This window comes from Gossypium raimondii, chromosome 12 (assembly GCF_025698545.1).
Source record: "Gossypium raimondii isolate GPD5lz chromosome 12, ASM2569854v1, whole genome shotgun sequence".
Classification (NCBI taxonomy): domain Eukaryota; kingdom Viridiplantae; phylum Streptophyta; class Magnoliopsida; order Malvales; family Malvaceae; genus Gossypium; species Gossypium raimondii.
The window spans coordinates 53233369-53253040 of NC_068576.1; the positions used below are offsets into that span (position 1 = coordinate 53233369).

Sequence of the window (19672 nt, forward strand, 5' to 3'; positions counted from 1 at the left end):
GTAATGTCGGTATATATTGTAATATTGTAATTTTTTGTATGAATATTGTAATTATTTTATAATTAATTTGTTAGTAAATTAGGATTATGTTATAAATTTATTAGTAACTTATTAGTAATTTAGTAATTTATTACTAATAAATTAAATTTTAAATAATTAAAAACACAAAAATTTATAACATAATCCTAAATTTATGAGGCCTTCATTGGCACCTAGACCTGCCCATGGGCCGGGCCGGGCCCAAAAATTTTTTTTGCCCGACTCCTAGGCCCGGGCTCGGCCCAAAATATGGGCCTGAAATTTTATCCGACCTACCAGTAAAATCATAGGCCCAAGCCCGGCCCAGCCCGACCCATTGGCGCCTCTCAGAATGGCACCACCATTGGCGCCTCCCAGGTAGGCACCACCATTGGCGCCTCCCAGATAGGCGCCAATACTATGTATTATACGGGTTCTATACTAACCCGAAAAAGTATAAAATTATATTTTATTCAAAAAAAAATTATTATTATTTTATTCATTGTCGCCTATCTAATAGGCTCCAATGAAAAAAGTAACACATTTTGATAAATACTTTTTCTGACACCCCATTTCAGTAATTTTTTTTTTCAACCTATTTATGTAGAAAACCCCCTAATTTAAGATATTTGGTTGTCCTCATCTTTTAGGACTTGAATCCAAGTCCGTACAATTAAAGATGTTTGTGAGAACAATTAATTGGTATGGGTTGACCAAATGCAGGAACAACGACCATGTAATTATCACCCGCACTATCTCTATTTAATAAGAATAATCAAACTTCAACCCACTTGTTTTGCCAAAAAATTGCACTTCAACCTCATTTTATAGGTTAATCATGTGATAGTAGGAAAAGCAAAATCAAGTCTCTATATTTTATAAATATAACAATTACCTTAAAAAAAACATTTTAAATTAATCATTTTTTAAAGTAAGAAAATAAATGGCTTTCATTTTATGTTTTATGTTAAAAAAATAAGTAGTTAAGCGAGCAATGATGTGGGAATGCGTAACGGTTGGCGTCAAGACAGAGGCCGCAGCTTTTTAATGTGGGGTGGCCGTAGCGTCTGTATCATACGGATGAAGAAATAAAATATGTCTGCTGTTTGAGTTTTGACTTTGGGTTTACAGTTACACCATCTCTGTTTATTTATATTCAAATTGAACAAATTTTCAAACCAAAAAACAAAAACAAGATAAACATGAACAATTCGGGACGAGACAATAAATAATAATTATTGAAACATGGCTGATTCTTTTATAACTTCAAATATCCGGTTCACATTCAATTTTGATTTTTTCTCAATATACCTTAACTAAAATATTTGGGTTAATATACAAATGTATTATATTTACTGAATCTTATTTTTTTTAAACCTATGAGTTCGAGTCTCAATAAGAATGCTAGTTCTTACTGTTCATATGTTATGATATGAATATACCACACTAATTCGTTATGTATAGATGATGAGATTTCATTGATACAAAGCCAATTCCAATAGACTTATTGGAGGGTCCCATTGGCGTGCATCCAGTAGGAATTGAACCTACGAATTCGTCAATTATGAGTTGGGTGCTTTAACCATTCAGGCACGGATGCTTAGGGGGATCCTCGTACATGGTGAATAACTAAATTCCAATTGAAATGAAATCTTTAGGATAAATCAATGCAATTTAGGAGGAATCAATGAAAGGACATCAATGCTACCTAAAAGAAATACCAACTTAATTCACAGTTGTCAAGTTTAGTTACAGGTCAAACAAATTTAAATGTTTAAATACCTTTATATATATTATCCCAAAAGATTTATATATTTATCTAGTTGAAAATTAATTTTCGTGACTTCAAATGTATAGTTTGCGTGAAGCCACGATGTGAGGAAATAAAAGATAAAAAATATATTTATCTTTGAAACCAAAATGGTAAATATTCTTTTATAGCATTGGTTAATGGTTTTTTTTGGTTAAATTAGGGTTTAGGTAAAATTTGATAATATGGTCATGTCATTATTTGAAAATTATATATAAGAAAAAAGAAATTATATATTTTTAAATTTTCAGATGATAATGTGACATAACATCATAATTTTACGTCATCACACCTTAATATAAATCAAATTCATATATCAAGTGGACAAAAAGATACATGTATCAAAGTGAATTTAATTATCAAGTTCAAAAGTAAAAAATTATATTAACCCTTATGTTTTTGGTAACTTCTTTTAAAAATCTTATATAAACTATTAAAAGACATACATACTTTTTTCACCATAAAAGATATAAATATTCTTATGTCCAATGATTTAAATTTAAAAGAGAGTAAACATATTTAAAAATTATACTCAGACCAAAATAAAAATTTCTGCTGACACTATGAAAACATGTTACCTTATTTTATTTATTAAAATTTGTTTAGCTTCTATAAAGCTTGTAAATATTGAGGAGTAAAATCAATAGAATAACAACTATTCATTAAGATAAATTAAAATAAAATATGTGTTTAAATTTTCACCGCCTTACGTAAGAAAACAAAAACGACCACTTACGTATTAGAGGTTTGCATGGATTGGGTCATGCTCAACTAAAAATTTAGGCCAGAGTCCGGCCCAAAAAATAGGTTTAAAATTTTGCTCAAGCCTGACCAGATAAAAATGTTAAAACTTGGGTCTGACCCGGCCTGCCCATATTAATTTTTATATAATTTTAAAATATATAAAATACAAAAAAAATATTTTTGTACTGATTTTTTTTGTTAAGTGAATTAAAAAGTTGCTTTTATAGACTTTTTTTATATACTTACCTTGTATCACATTCATTTTTAAAACACATGTTTAGATGTATATTTTTAAATTAAAACCCTATTATTGAAAGGTGAATATTTGGTACATTAGATTTCAAAAAAAGAAGAAGAATATTTGGTACATTAATAGTGTATTTTTTCATTTTATATGTAATTTTAAAAACTGTACTCATGTGTTTTATAGTATTTGATTATATTCGAATGGGACATTTGTCAACCTCCTCATTCTACTTGTGGAGTCTAAAAACTCCATTAACAGTATACTAAATAATTTTAAAAAATATACATGACAATTTTTAAAACTATTTGTAGAATAAAGAAAAGATACACTTCAATCCAATATACTAAATACTAACTGTAAACCACTAATACTGCAAAACATCTTAAAAGGTATTTATTTCACGAAATGCAATCCCAATGAAGTGTTGGAGTTGGATTTGTACATGTTGAATATTAAGTGCATTTTTAAAGTATAAATTGATAATATTGTTAAATATTTATGAAAATGGAATGAAATAAATTTTTTATAAAATTATAAAAATCGAAGTTGGTATTCCACCTTAAATCAAAATTTATATATACTTTAATTTTTAAAAATGAATAAATAGCATAAAATAGATTGAAGAGTTAAATCATCCGTAAAATGATGAAACTAATCCGTTGTTATCCGAAATCAACAAATAAAAAAATAATAAATTAGTAGAAGCCATGAAAAAGAATGGTAGCAAATATTTTAGAGAATTTGTGAGCTAACATGAATGATTTATATATATTAAGTATTGATACGAAATACTATGCCATAGGTTGAACACTGTTTCGATTTGAAGACGAATAATATTTGATTAATTCGATATTCTTGATTTCATGAAAGACTGCCTTCAAAGAGAAGAAAACAATATTCGTTACCAGCAGGCATTATCTGATTAAACTACTTCATATCCCGTTTTTGACCTGGGAAATGCTTATTCTAAACCTAGTTTAATGGCTTAAAATAATCAGTGAAACTCAAGCAAATCACCAATGATCGTTGAATTTCTTTCTTTTCTTTTTAATGGAACCCAACTCCATACCCTAACCCATCATTATTTCCACATCAGGGCTGAGTTGCATTTTTTTTTTTGGGTGGGTGGTGGCAAACAAACCGGCCGAAAAAGTCAAAACGCGCATGGATTGGACTCACTGAGTCAAATTTAAGAGGCGCCGGAACTGAGCCTAGCCAGCCAGTCAGCCGCAGGAGATTAATACGGTACGGCGGTCTTTGGCTCATACGGACGGACGGAAATAACGTTATACGGAAACCCATTTTCAGTTTGACTTTTCCCTTCGTCTTCTTCTGGATGTTTCGTTTGGACCCCCCTCCCCCTCCCCAACCATTCCTTTTCACCTTCTAAATTAATCCCGCTTGAAGAAATTTTTAATATATTTTATTGGATCCGACGATTATGCAGTCATTCTTTTTTATTAAATTAAAATATAATTTATTAATTATATATTTATATTTATATTTTTAAATATATGTTATCTTTTTTACAATTTTAAATCAAATGAAAAATACGTAAAATTACACTCGTGACTCAATAAACATGTAATTTAAAAAAAAATTATTAGATATGCACTTTAATTAACATTTCTTAGAAAAGCATTAGCATGAATGTCAAAATTGCATATAAAATATAAAAGTGGATTGATTGCTAGAAGCATAAATAATGGCATCAAAGTTTAGTTATAGTAAATATTGAGAAGAGGGAGTTGGGCAAGTTGATAAAAGCCAAACAGGCTAGCATTAGCTTAAAAGTTTAGGATAAATTCCCCCAACTTAATTAGATGTGTAATTATATCTTAATTAGCAAGTTGGAGAGCACAAGTAAGCCCTTATCTTTTCGTTGTAATTAGGGTGGAACATCATGGGTATTTTAAGAAATTATTTAACGAACTTGACATTTGAAATATCCTATTAAAAACCAGGTTTTTCCATAGCAGTCATTGGGAAAAAAACACATTAATACTAATCCACAGAAATCCTAATCCGCCACACGTTGGATTCGTCAGGGCCACATTGTCAACGCCCCTCCCAACACAACAAAATCCAATCAGTTTCCCATTACTTTAATTTTTTTAAAATTTTTGTCTGCAATATAAGGCAGCCCACACCACCAAACTTTTCATTTCAGCTTGTCAAACAAGAAAAGCACAACTTTAATACGCTAACAGGAGAGAAAACGAAATACAAACAGAAAAAAATGAAGCTAGTTTGGTCTCCGGAGACAGCATCCAAGGCTTATATCGATACTGTTAAATCTGTAAGCATTAATCAAATTGTTTTTTTTGGGGTTTTTTAAAATTCATTTGATTGATGTTGGGTTTTTTTTTTTGTTATTGGGTTTGTAGTGTGAACTTCATCATGAATCTGGTGTAGCAGAGCTTGTTTCAGCCATGGCAGCCGGCTGGAACGCGAGATTCATTGTGGAGACATGGTCACAGGGTGGCGCTACCGCGACAAGCGTTGGCCTGGCCGTTGCTAGCAGCCATACAAATGGAAGACATGTATCTATAGTCCCCGACGAAAGATCAAGATTAGAATACGTCGAGGCCTTAGAAGAAGCCGGTATGTCACCGCCCGAAGTCATCGTCGGGGAACCTGAGGAAGCAATGAATCTGTTAAACGGCATAGATTTCATGGTGGTGGATAGTCAGCGAAGGGACTTTTCCAGGGTATTAAGGCTAGCGAAACTGAGTAACCGAGGGGCAGTTCTTATATGCAAGAACGCTAGTTCCAAAAATGGTTCCAGTTTCAAATGGAGAAGCGTGATCGATGATGGTTCACGACGGCTTGTCCGTTCTGTGTTTCTTCCGGTAGGGAAAGGCTTGGACATCGCACATATAGCCACCAGTGGGGGAAATTCAGGTTCAGGCAAAGTCCAAAGGCGGTGGATCAAACATGTTGATCGTCAATCTGGGGAAGAACATGTCATACGAAAATAGAACAATCTTGTATTTCTAGAAGAAAAAAGAAGAAGAAGAAGAAAAGCATAATTTGTATATTTGTTTCAACTTTCTTGATCTTGACTATTGACTTTTATAAGAATTTGAACCTGAAAATTGTTTAGAACAAGTTTCCAAATACAATCACCTGTTTTGATGGAGATTTTGTAGCATATTTTCTATTTTAAACAATCTGTTTACCAATTTCCTTTTCTTTTTGATAATATGATTTTGTGAGAATTGAAGAATCACAACCTTGTTTCCTGTAAGAACCAGTTTAATCTACACATATTATCCACGACTGATTTGATGTACCACAGCAGCGTATGTTGGTTATAATTACAACAAGAGAGTATAACCGCAAACAAGTTTTAACAAGAAATAAGGACAAAACACTCCTTTAAGCTCCCTTAACTGTCTACTTCATGACTGATTTGATGTTCAGACACCTTTAACGAAGGATTTCTTGTCTGAAAGGGCCTTGTTTGTTTTCGAGGTAATTTTGCTTCTCCTTCCTACTGCAGCCCATGTAAGAGAATGGAAGCACAAATAAACAGTAATCTAGATCCAATCACAAATATCATTGAAAAAAAGAGGGGAGAAACCACCCACATATTGTTGTCTCCAAAACAACACGGAATCACAAAGCAGCCAAAGCGGGTGGCAGTGTCCACTTGTAAATGTGAACAACTCTTACATCTTTGCAATTTTCTTCTTTTTTCTGATCTTTTGTTTACTGCGGCAGCATCAAAGATTTCATGTTTGGTTCAAGTAAAGAGGACAATGATGAAGATGGTTGTGTCGCCAAATATTAAAAGATCAGCTACATATCATACAATCGCAAACAAAAGATCATGTCGCAGTAAACAAGATATGTTGAATTGCATCTTTATTGCAAACTGTCGAGACACTGAACATTACACAGTATGTTGCAACATTTAATAGCAACACTCAGAGTGATGTTAGGACAACCAGACAATTTTGCCTTGTAATTATTTTTATTGCTTAATATCTATTTGTTATTCTCTTGTACTATACACAAATTTTCACTTTGATATTTTTAAAAAAAATTAATTATTCTTAAACTATAAAAGTAAGTGTTTTTTACAATAGGAAAAAAGAACACCATCACCTTATCGATAAATTGAAGCAAGTGCGTTTGCCTATATAACTTTAGCCTTCGAAACTCCCTGTATCCCCTTTTCTCTTGCCTCTTTTTGCTGTCTTGGCCTCTCTATGAGCGGCCACTCAGCTGTCGAGCCGACGCCGCTCATATCTCCAACCACGGTTGCTCATATCAACTTACTAATTCAAGCGTTGAAAGCATTATGAGTCAAATTACCATTACATACCAAAACCATCAAATTAGGCCATAAATTATAAGACACACCTAGATAAATGCTATAAACTATATACATACAAAACGAGCATAAACTTAGTCTAAGCCGAGTCATTGAGTCTCGAATGCTTTCAACTTTAATCTACTGAACTTGTACGCATCCTATACACATAAATAAATAAATTGTACGCTGAGTAATGTATACTCAGTGATGATAACATAATCTGAAAAACAATAAAACTATGAAATCAAGCTTAGTAACATGTTTAGAAATCATCTTATTACATAATAACGAGCAAACTATCAAAGCTATAAATCAGGTAAGTTTTCATGTCAACCGACTTGTAAATCACCCTTGGGACATTCATTTAATACATTTGATTGTCCAGTATATCAACGCACCCTCAAAGTATTAGCACATCATTTTGCATAATCCATCCTTCATATTCATGTTTACTCCTTAACCATTAACCATTACATTACACGTATATTTAATTATCAGCACAACCCTTATTAATTGACTCAGATTTGAGGACAGATACACGGATCAATCCACCAATACACCATTATACGCACCAAAGTGCTAGTTAGGTATAAATGCACCTAAGGTATTTGAGATAGTGATACATTTTTGACTCCCAGAATATTAGAGAACCATCACAATATAATATGCACCCAACGTTAGATATCTCACCTATTAAAACAGACTCTATAGTATGCCAATTGTACTCGTAACTCTATCCGATATTGTTGATAGGACATTTTCCTTCACCATATATAATAAAGTCATATTCACATTCAACCATATAACATAGATAACCTTTTGATATCATTATTACCAAAAATACACAATTGAGTATAAACCAAATCATTTTCGCTATATGCAATCTCTTATATACATATTTCAAGCATTTTTGATCGTATCAATAGTCAAGTACATACGTACCTTGAATCATGTTTGATGAAATATTGTTCGATTAGATTACCTTGAACTAAAGTATAAATTGAAGTCAAATTATAAGTGCATAACTTAACCTTCCAATTACCAATTAAAAATAAATCTTTTTAATATAATTAATCATATAAACACTTTATTTCAACAAAAACTAACATATTCATTTGAACTCAACATCGTACAATTTATTTCAATAATAATGTCAATCAAATTAAATTCGTCATGCTACTTTATATTCTACTTAAAGCATAGCATACTTACCTTTCCATCACATTCACCTAGCAATTATATTTTCTATTAATCTATTACCATTTAACTAGTAATATTTAACTTTTCACATTCAAATCCATCAAAGTACAACTACCCCTTTTTGTTAACTACTTAGTAATTAGATTAAAGAAAACGAAGTGTGCTAGCACAAACCGAGATTGTTGTATTCGCTTTTGTCCCTTTATGTTTTAATAATGTCGTTAACTATGTTCGATAAATTCAATTACGATAATTAAACATTTCGAATATAAATTACAACAGTTTAAACATGAAAACATTTATTTTAACTTGATCCCTCAAATCACTAATATCTGTCATGCTCATTTCTCACCATTTACCTGATCAAATTTATATTTGAATTTATAAATATAATACAGAGATCTCGTTTTATCATTTCTCATTACTAAACTTTAAATTTTTATTTTTTACAAGTAAGTCCCTAATAACAAGTGATTCAGATTTGATTCAAGCTCGACTCTATACTTTCTACCACATTTCTAACATACTCTTACCATAAACTAACTAACCTTTAACATGCATAAATCTAATCTCTTAACATCCAAGTTCCTAACACATCCAACAATGGAAATTAAGAGTCCATCAAGAATTTAAAGGAGAAAATTTTCTTCCCTCTAGATTTTTGGTTCGGCAATGGGGAAGAACTAAACAAAATTTCTTTCTTCCTGCTCCTAGCTTTCACGCGAGGAAGAAAAGAATAAGGAAAGTTTTCTTTTTTGTTTCTCTTTCCCACTACCATATAATTTATATTAAATAAAAGTAAACCCTTATTAATCAATGGTTAAAAGCCAATTAAGATATGGTTAGTGCTAATGGACCGCAATGATCATGACTTGCCACTAACCATTGATTAATTATGGGTTAATTTACTTTAAGGACAACTTTAATTACTAAACAAGGACCTGTTCAGAACTTAATCAAATTTATTCGTTTGGTTCACCTCGCAATTTAGTCTCTGCACTTTAATTAACAACTGATCTAATTTAATTTCACTTAATAATTCGACCCTATAATTTCGTATTCAATATATAATTATTCGGTTCAAAATTTCGGCTAATTCAATTTAAGAAATCCAGCCTTGAAACCAACTTTTTTGACATTATTGAAAACCGAATCGTTACAATAAGTTTAATTGTTGATACCCTCTCGAAGGCTTTGGATTAATCGATGTGCCCGATGAGCTCCGTTGTGACAACGATGACCTCTCATTTGATCTTGGCCTTGGCTTTGCTCCTCGCTGATGGACTTGCTGGATATGGATACAACAACCCTACTTGTATGGGCTCCTCCAATCACTCTCATTCCTCTCCCTACTTCAAGCAGAGGTGGCTGGAGTTGTGTTTAGGGTTGGTCTCCTTAAGGTTTGGAGTTCAAACCTTGGAGACGACTTTGTTGGAAGAAACAACTACTAACGTCGAATATTAACTCTAAAACAGACATGAAAAATATAAAAAAAATATGTACATACATTAAATTTACTTTACAAAATCATATCGAAAATTAATATTTTAGCCTTTTATCACACTTTTTTTACAATAATATTAAATACTTGAAATCTAAAACTACATTTCTCAAAAGACATTTTAAAAACAATACAAAACCAAACCTAAATACCAGTTTTAATATAAATTATTAAAAACTACTTGAGGAGGTGTTTACCTAATAATTTCATTCAATACATTTTTGTTGTGAGCAGACGCAGCGAACAAAGTGAAGAATAAGGGCTTCAAATTCTTACTGGGCCTACATTAACCCAACCCTGAAATGCTCCCTTAATCACAAGTCTATTTTTAACTGTGTTGAGATTTTCATTGAAACTCTCGCATGCTCCATGTTTTCTCCTACTTAATTCTCCCAGACCTCGTACTCCAATTTCAAGACTGTTTAATCTATGTTTTAAACATCCGAGTTCTAACATTCTTTTAACCATTTATTGGCATCAATTATATATATCCTAGTTGCTCCTACATTAAATACAATGTCCCTTTTAATGCTACTCTTAAATTTCCATAGCAAATTAGTCCACTATGAGAACTGCTGGCATTACACCATTATCCTTCTAAAGTTTAGCACCTTATTAGAAGCCTTACAATATAATATTCCAATTGTTCAATACTTCATTTCACCCCAACATGTATAGGCCAAAAAACCGCACCAATTGGCCATCAAAGGCACAGCAGAAGAAACCAGCTCCAGCTGCAGAGGAGAGGGAAAAACGAATGTAGACACGTACACGTGATTTCCATACAAAAGACATAAAACTAGGACACAACAACCAAGTCAGCGGCTCCAAACTTTTGTTGGCTGACTCCGTCACTATCAGTCAGCCTAGCTAGCTGGGTAGGCCACGGACCACATCACCTCACCACTCCCTATCAGTCTCTCTATAATCCCATTGTCTCATCTATTTATTTCTTCCCATGAGCTCACATGCAAGACTGATGAGCTCCACCACGGGGCCCGGGCGGCGACCTAGTTGGTACTGTGAATTGCAGACCAGGTCCACATATGGATACCAGTCAATTAATGAAGGTAGTTGAAGATTTTAGGAAGTAGATGGGGGAATTTAAGAGGGTCTTAAATGTGACAACATCTTCACAAAGACTGTAATAAATGTTATCGAGATTGTTGATGACTTCATATAGGAGGCTACTGTTTTCTTTTTACTTCCTCTTTGATAAATTTGAGAAAGATTATGTTCCTATTGGTCCCATTGTGAATGCCTTAACTACTCCCTAGTGTGTGTTTTTCACTGTTTCTTTCCCATTATACAAGTTATATAGTACATGGTGATTTTAGGATGTTTCTTCCTTTAGTTTCTGTAGCAAACGTAATAAAATTTAAAATGAGTTGATGTAGTTAGTACAAAAACTGTCCATTCAACCCAAAGTGACATGACTTTAAATATAAAATTTATCTTTAATTAATTTTTATTGAAAGTTAATTAAAAAATAAATAAGTTAATGTAAACTGAGATGGCTTGAGATACAGATAAGGTGAGGATCAACTAATTAATTCGTTGGCTCTGACACTGACACAAGTACCGCTACATCAATGCTAAAGCTAAAGCTAAAGCACCACTACCAAATATTTACTCTACAATAATACTCTATTTTCTCTCAACAAAAATGGTCATAGTTTATATTCTTAAGGTCAATTTTAAATATTTTAATTAATTAAAAATCAAAATGAGACAACAGGAGAAAATAATAGAAGGGAATAAATATGATATTGATCTTGGAGTTTGGCTATAGGTATAGGGTGTTTGGATCCGTTGTAGTTGGCTGCATGGGACCACCCCTCATGACTTGCTTTTATTACAAGAATTCTATCGTTCCTGGCAATCAAGCTTTTAAGGTAATTGATAAATGGTTAAATGTAGTTTTAGGTTATAAACTAAGGTCATCTTTTCGGATTTTATCTGTACTTATTTGGATTGTAGCTTTCATGGATATTATAATCAGTAACAACCAAATAAAAGAGACTGAAACATGAGATGACAAACCCAAAAGAGAAAACATGGCTCCTTCTTCTTCTCCTTCATCTTCTTGTTCTGCTTCTTCCTCTAAATCTCCTCCTCCACCTCATCAGTCCCCTTTTTTCACTCCAGTAAGTTCCTTTTTTCATTTTCTTATCATTATTTGGGTATTTTCTTAAAGGCTCCTCGTTTTGGCTGATGAAATAGTTTGATTTTCTTTTTGGTTTGTGGAACAGATTCAAGAATGTGAAAGGGAGGGACAAGAAGATGGTGGTACTACCCCAAACGTAAGCAGGGACAAAGCGGTGACCCCAAAGCACTTCGCAACGCCCCTCCATGCTAAAACCACTGCAAAATCCTACGCCAGGAAACGTCACGAGTCTGCTGGAAATGGTGGTGATGGCGAAGATGGCTCTGTTTCTTGCAACAAGTGCAGGCCTCACTCCAGGGAGAAGATCTCCGTGGTTCCTTTAGACAACAACAATGGAGTTAACAAGCATTCCTTTTCCATGGCAAGTCCTAATGGGATATTCAAGTCCATTTTCCATTCTTTAACAAGAAAGAGTCCCAAATCAACTGATGTGTTTACATCCAGAGAAGAGCAGTGGAGAATTGCTGTCGCTGAACTCACACACAAACTTATTCAAGCTACAAGAAAGAGAGATGAAGCACTGCTGGAAGCTTCGAGGTTGAAGCACTCCATGGCTGAGCTTGAGAAGAAGCTTGACAAGCTTGAAGTTGACTGTCATAATTTGAAGTCAGGTCTGGGAGAATGTAACAGCAACTCTCCTTATAGAATGGGTAAAGCTCATCATCCTCATCAAGATAGGGTCATTAGAGCTAATGAAAAAGTGATTCAACAATTCTTGATCTCTGTCTCTGAAGCTAGGTCTTCCATCAGACTTTTAAGTAGATCACTCAGCATGCAATTAAGGCACATGGGTAGCAAAGTTTGTGAGAGGATATCTCTGCTATTACAACCTTATGATATAAAGGTTTCCCACTCGAAGAACCCCAAAAGCCTTCTTCTTTATCTCGAAGCTTTGTTGAGCAATGCTTTCTTCGAAGATTTCGAATCCGTTGGGTTTCGGAAGAATGCTGTGAACCACATATTGAACCCCATCGATCGTTGTGAAGCCAATTACGGGTCTTTCAATAACTTACAAGGTTTAACATGGGAGGAGGTCCTGAATAAAGGGACGAGATATTTCAGCGAGGAGTTCAGCAAGTTTTGTGACAGGAAAATGAGTGAGATCGTGGCTATGTTGGGATGGACCAGAGCTTGGCCGGAGCCATTGTTGCAAGCCTTTTTTGTTGCGTCAAAGAGTGTGTGGTTGGTGCACCTTTTGGCCAACTCGGTGCACCCTGGCTTACCAATCTTCAGGGTGGATAAAGGGGTAAGGTTTGATTCACTATACATGGAGGACATGGGTGGTGAAAGAGCCATGAAACTGGTTCCGAGCATGGTTCGGATCATGATCACACCAGGGTTCTATGTCTATGGCAACGTAATCAAATGCAAGGTTATTTGCAGGTACCACAACAACCTGGATACTAGTTTAATCAATAAGGGCTTAACCCCATCCCCTTAGTGTTGTGAATTTACTTTTGCACTTTGTAATATTTTGGTGCTAATTATGTTAATGTGATAGCATAAATTATCTCATGATATGAAAAAGAAAGAGCAAAGTTGAAAACCAATGGCACATGTGGATTGGATGAGGCTTTTGGATCTTCCACTGTTTGTTTGTTTATTTAATAGTATCAGTTAATGGTCAGTTTATTGTCCAATTCCAAATTCCCTTCTCTCCATGGAAATCGGGATATGGGTACTGCCAAATTTCCACCCAGAACTGTGTCTGGATATTTCAAGATATATTGTTTTAAGAAAACTTCCAATCCCAAAATTATTAACTATTTAAGGTGGAGGTAAGGTTAGGACAAAGAGTTGAGGACCACTCAACACAATGTTTGAAGGGCATTGTCTCTAGTGATGCAGAGAGCAAGAGGTGAAAGAGTAGATTATTCCCTATTTGAAACATCCTTTGTTTATTTTCTATCTGGCTGTGATTTGGGGTCTGTTGTTTGTCCATACTCCATGGTCAAAAGCAATTTAGAATTATATCTTAATAGGGTGAACATTGAGCTTAAGTTACATAATCCATTTACCTCTTCTCTTCTCTTGTCCTTTGATTTTGTTTCTCTTACGTAACCAAAAAAAAAAAGGGAAACAATTCTATTTATAATTGAGCTCCTCTAGATTTAAGGATACAATTTAAATTATATTGACAATCGATATCAAAGTCCATCCACAATATTTATCATGGTAACTCTAGTTTTATTAGAGTGTTCTATTAGGCCACTAAAGCTTCAAGTAGATGAGTTTTTTCACTTGTTCTATAAATCAGATCAGTACAAGGCGATCAAATGAACTGTATTTAATCACTTGACCTCTATAATACGTTCTGTGTGCATTTGTCACGAGTTTTAATCTGTGCATTTGTCACGAGTTTTAATCTGCAGATTGTAACATTAGGCATAAGACCAGAATTGGAGTTGGAACCCTCATAAATCATTTACCTTTAGACCATTAACATTGTGGTAATTTAGTACCAATTCTACATAAAAGGATATAAGCTAAAGTACTAAAAAAGCCTTTCAAAAATAATTCGAAAATTAATTGGGCCCCTAATTAAAAATTATAATCAATTGGATCCTTTGAATTGTTATTTCTGTTAAAGTCCTTGATGGACTGTAAAGTGCTAACGTGGCGGCTAACATGGGAAAATGTTGATGTGAAGAGCTTAATTAATTTTCTTTATTTTAGGAGGGCTTAATTGATTTTTAATTATTTTAGGAGAGCTTAATTGATTTTTAAGGATTATATGAAGTTTCTCAATAAATTATATATTTTTAAAATATTAAAATATTTTAGAAATTATAGAAAATTATATAAAATAACTAAAATGAAAACGAAAATATAAAATTTTTAGTTAAAAGCTATAAAAATATTATAATTTTTTTGAAAATTATAGAAAATCTTTCAAAATTATTAACTATCATAAAGTTTTAAAAAATATAAAAACTATTAAATTTTATAAAACATTATTAATATGTTATGAAATAATGATAAAAATTAGAAATGATAGAAAATTATATAAAAATAATTAAAATGATAAAAAATCTATAAAAATTAATAAAAGTTATAAGAACTTTTTGAAAGTATAAAAGTTGTAAAATTTTAAAAATATATAAGAAAATTGTATATATATATTTTTTTTATTTTGAAGGTTTCAATTAGATTTTAATGGGATAGCTTGAAGTATGATGGTAACTAGACTTAGATGGGGTGTTGAGTAAAGGACTTGAGCAATAATAGATTGAGAGTTTGGTGGTTTTAGATGAGTGATAAGTAATGATTTTAGTTGAGGAGAGATGACCATTGCACGTTGATAAGGATGGTTTATGGTATGATGTAGGGCATAATGTGTAGGAAAAAAAAAAAGAGTAGTAATTTTTATTAAAAAAATTAAAATTTATTAGAAATTACTAAAATATTATAATTTTTTTATAAAATTATAATAAAATACAAGTTATAAAAAATTATTAAATTATTGCTCTTTTTATAAATTTTTATTATTTTTGAATTCTTTTATATAATCCCTAAAAATCAGTTAAGCCCTTCTAAAATAATTAAAATAAATAAATTAAGCCCTCATAAAAAAAACCAATTAAGCCCTTCAAGTCATCGATTTTCCACATCAGCCGTCATATCGGCACTTAGCAGTTCATCAGGGCCTTAATGGAAGTGGCAATTCGAAAGGCTCAATTAATTGTTATTTTTGGATTAATGGTCCAATTGATTGCATTTTTTTTAACTAAAAGCCTAATTGATTTTTGAATTATTTTCGAGAGACTTTTTTAGTACTTTTAGCTGAAGAAATAATAACATTAAAAATGCATTGTTGGGGCCTCCTTGACCTTGAGAGGCTTATACGATAAAGCTTCTATAACACAAGCACTCCATTAGCTAATATGAAAATGAATGGGGCGCTTTCATGTTCTGTGGGATTACCAGTGAAAAATGAAAGTAATATAAACATGACGCACATGCATAATGTGCTAAAATATACATACAATTAAGTTTTAATATATGAAAATTATATATATTAAAAAAACACAAACACGACATTGTTATGCTAAATATGGATGAATTGGGACATAATATATACAATTGAAAATAATTAAAACAAATAATATGAACACGGTACCAAATTTATGAATGCATTAAAATATACATAAAATTAATTAATAACATAGAAAACTTCAAAAGTAAAAATAAAATAAAATGAATGCGTAGATACAATTAATAAGGTTTAAAAGTTAGATAAATAATTGTATTATCACCCAAGGAGTAGATAATTGTTACAAATCTAAATATAAAGTTAACCAATCAAAACACGTCAGCTTCACTAGACTGCAATTTCTTTTAACAATTTCATTATAAGGTTTGATTATATTTGCTTTTTTAGATGCAATGCCTATAACTATTCATAACTTCTTCTAACATTTAAATTAGAGGATAATGTGCTTTAGCGTATTCGAATTCACGTCCTCTTGTACTGACAATACTATCGATGCCAATCAAATTAAGATTCAGTCAGCACAAGATTGCAACCTTTTAAATTGTCTTTTGTTACTCTCATCGTGTATCAAGTACACATAGGCACACCAAGCACGCTTCATGATAAGTGTAAGAAGAAGTACCTCTTTGTAGATCATATTAGAAAAAAGTGCATTCAAGAAACAAATGACTTCTACTTTCTGTTTCCCTCTCACACAGCTTGCATCTTCAACATCAATTCCTCTTTTTAAGTAACCTGTCTTTCGTTGGCAAACTATCCAGTGCTTTGGTATATATATGCAAAGGAAATCAGACCAATTTGTGCCAGACCACCCTATCCTTTTGAACACGTATTTTAGAAACTGAAATTAATAAATTCTGAATTGGAGCAGTTCACTTTGAAGTTTCAGGATTTTCCTCCAAACCCAACTCATATTGGGTCTAGGAACCATCTACCAAAAATAAACATCCTTCGCATAACTCCTCAACCAAGCAATCTAGATTGAACCCTCACCAGTAAGCACCTGAGGAATTAACTTCAATCTACATGCTTTATTCCAACTCTCCAAGTCTTTCATACCCAAACCATCTTATGCTTTTAAGAAGAAAATATGACTCCAACTAATTTGAGCCCCCTTAGCAGCCACATCCTGTCACACACAGACACACACACACACAAAAAAAAAAAAAAACTCTTCCCAAGCTGATTAATCTTCCTCAAATCTGATTTAGGCAAAATGAAGTGGTTACTCCAAAATTTTTGAATATTAAAAATAACATACTGAATAATTTGCATTCGTCTAGCATAGCTATGAAAACCAACACACCAATTCGAGATTCTGTTCTTAACTCTTTCAATCAAGGCTGCACAATCTTACACTGCCACATCCCTAGTAACGAAGGGAAGACCTAAGCAATGACCAGGAAGCTTACTCTCTGTAAAACCTGTAACAAATATGATCTCATCAATAATACCAGTGGCAATACCAAAAGCAAAGATTTCACTCTTGGCAGAATTAAGTAGAAGACCTGAAATCAAGTAAAATGGACTTAAAACACTCCAAATATCAACAACGGATTCAAGAGTTCCTCTAGAAAAAAAACGAGAAGATTGTCAACAAAACACAGATGAGTCAGTTTAATCTCGTGGCATTTAAGATGAAACTGAAAAACTCCATTAGCATCAACAACATCAAGAAACTTAGAAATAACATTCATGGACAACACAAACATATAGGGAGATAAAAGATCTCCCTGCCCGATGCCTCTTTTGCCTTTAGAGAAACTATTCATCCCACCATTAATGGAAATAGAATACCTAGGAGTAGTAAGGAAAACTTTAATCCACTGAATAAACAAAGTAGGAACATCCATAGCTTTCAACACCGCAATAATCATCAACTCCTAGCTGAGAGAATCAAACACCTTTTGTAGATAAATTTTCAACGCACATCTAGAAGATAATGAACATCTATTGTACCCTTTAACTAACTACTACGCCATAAGAATGTTATCTGAAATGCTCCCTTTTTTTACAATGGCACTTTGGCTTGGAGAAATCATAGTAAGAAGATACTTTGTAAGTCTCATCACCATGATTTTAGTGAAACATTTATACATCTTCGAACAACATGAAATGGATCTATAATGTTTCACATGATTAGGACTAGCAGTCTTAGGAACCAGGACTGTAGAGGATGGATAAGGTCAAGTCTGTTAATACAACCACAAATAAATTTATAAGAATTAAATAGTACACACCACAAGAAATAATGTGTGAAAAGGAATAAATAAAAGGATACAAGAATTTACGTGGTTCAATTTTAAAGACTACTTCTATGGGCAAAGACGACAATAAATTTCACTAAAAGAAGAAGATAAAGATTTTAAGTGTTTTGATACTCAAAACACAACTTTAAAAGTTTACAACTCACACTCAAAAAAATACCCCACAGCTATTATACAATTGCTCTCAAATTAGCTATTCACTAGTTAATTCACTCTCAAAATCGACTTGTCTGATGACTTAAAACTAAGGCCAATTTATACTAATTTGCATGGTATTCAAGTTAATAGCCATTTAATATGGCTTGACAATCGGAACGTCAAATTTCTTTGCAGCCTTTGGTGCACCAATTTGGTGCATGAAAATCTTGATTTTTAGGGGTTTAAAAGCTTATGAATGCGAGCGAACTTCTGACATGGTTTCAGTGCTCTAAATTGGAGATATAATTGTTGACTTTGGCTTGGAAATTCAAGCCACATATAACAAGGACAATTGTCGTCGAGTTAAAAGCAGGAAAAAGTTTCAACATTATAAAGAAAAATACGAAACAACATCAACTAGATCAGCCCCAACCACATTTCAAACTGTAAAAATAGAATGTCGGTAATGATAATATATCGCAAAGAAAAGATAAATAAAAATAAAGAACATACAAATTTTTACGTGGAAATCCTTTCGAGAAAAAAGCCATGGGCAGAGGAAAAAAAATTTACTATATCGAATTCAAATAATTACAAGAGTAGATTCGACTACATCTCTTTATAGGTTAAAAAAATCTAATTCTAATCAAAATCAAATATGTTATGCTAATAAATGCTAAATATATTATACTCATAAATATTAAATCTTCTAGAAAGAAGATATATTTTATTTAACTTCACTTGCAAACAATCCCTTAGAATTTGGATCACACAAATTTAACACTAACAACTCTGAGAAAAAGCAAAGTAAACTCATCTGGACCTGGAAATTTATCATTCCCCAAACTAAAGTAACTCTTGCAGCATTTGAATTGAAACCCCTTTAACACTGTTATCAGCTACATTTATAAGCCCTTCATAGAACTTAACAATCTCATTTGGAATTTGTTCATAACATTCAAGATGATTGTCATCATCATCCACCAAAACTCTACTTGATTGCTTCTTTTGTTTAACAACAACCATAAAGTGAAAAAATTTCGTGTTTTGATCTCTTTTGCATAACCATTAAATACTAGCTCTTTGCTTATAGAAAGCCTCTCTCCGCCTCTTCCAAATCTTAAAGACCAGCCCTTAATCTACTTGCTCAACATTCCAGAACTTACATTTGATGATAAATAGACTAATTAAAGATCCTCTATTTCCTTCCTTTTCATTATCACCCTAGAAAAAAATACCAACATAATGAGAGTAATTAAAAC

The 19672-nt window shown here is 32.6% G+C and overlaps 2 protein-coding genes and 1 long non-coding RNA gene across 3 annotated transcripts; 2 read left to right on the forward strand and 1 right to left on the reverse strand.

Annotated features, from left to right (window-relative positions):
- Positions 1–4945: 4945 nt before the first annotated feature.
- On the forward strand, positions 4946–5961 carry LOC105765150 (hypothetical protein). Its single transcript, XM_012584103.2, has 2 exons — positions 4946–5118; positions 5207–5961. Exons 1-2 carry the CDS (start codon positions 5059–5061, stop codon positions 5798–5800), a joined length of 654 nt encoding a protein of 217 aa, XP_012439557.1. The 5' UTR covers positions 4946–5058; the 3' UTR covers positions 5801–5961.
- A 5805-nt stretch (positions 5962–11766) lies between these two features.
- On the forward strand, positions 11767–13561 carry LOC105765152 (hypothetical protein). Its single transcript, XM_012584105.2, has 2 exons — positions 11767–11991; positions 12097–13561. Exons 1-2 carry the CDS (start codon positions 11902–11904, stop codon positions 13450–13452), a joined length of 1446 nt encoding a protein of 481 aa, XP_012439559.1. The 5' UTR covers positions 11767–11901; the 3' UTR covers positions 13453–13561.
- Positions 13562–16175: 2614 nt separating this feature from the next.
- Positions 16176–18478, reverse strand: LOC128035343 (uncharacterized). The gene is made up of 2 exons (XR_008191738.1): positions 17514–18478; positions 16176–17429 (listed from the first exon to the last, which is right to left on the reverse strand). It is a non-coding gene; the product is annotated as an uncharacterized LOC128035343 (long non-coding RNA).
- Positions 18479–19672: the final 1194 nt, after the last annotated feature.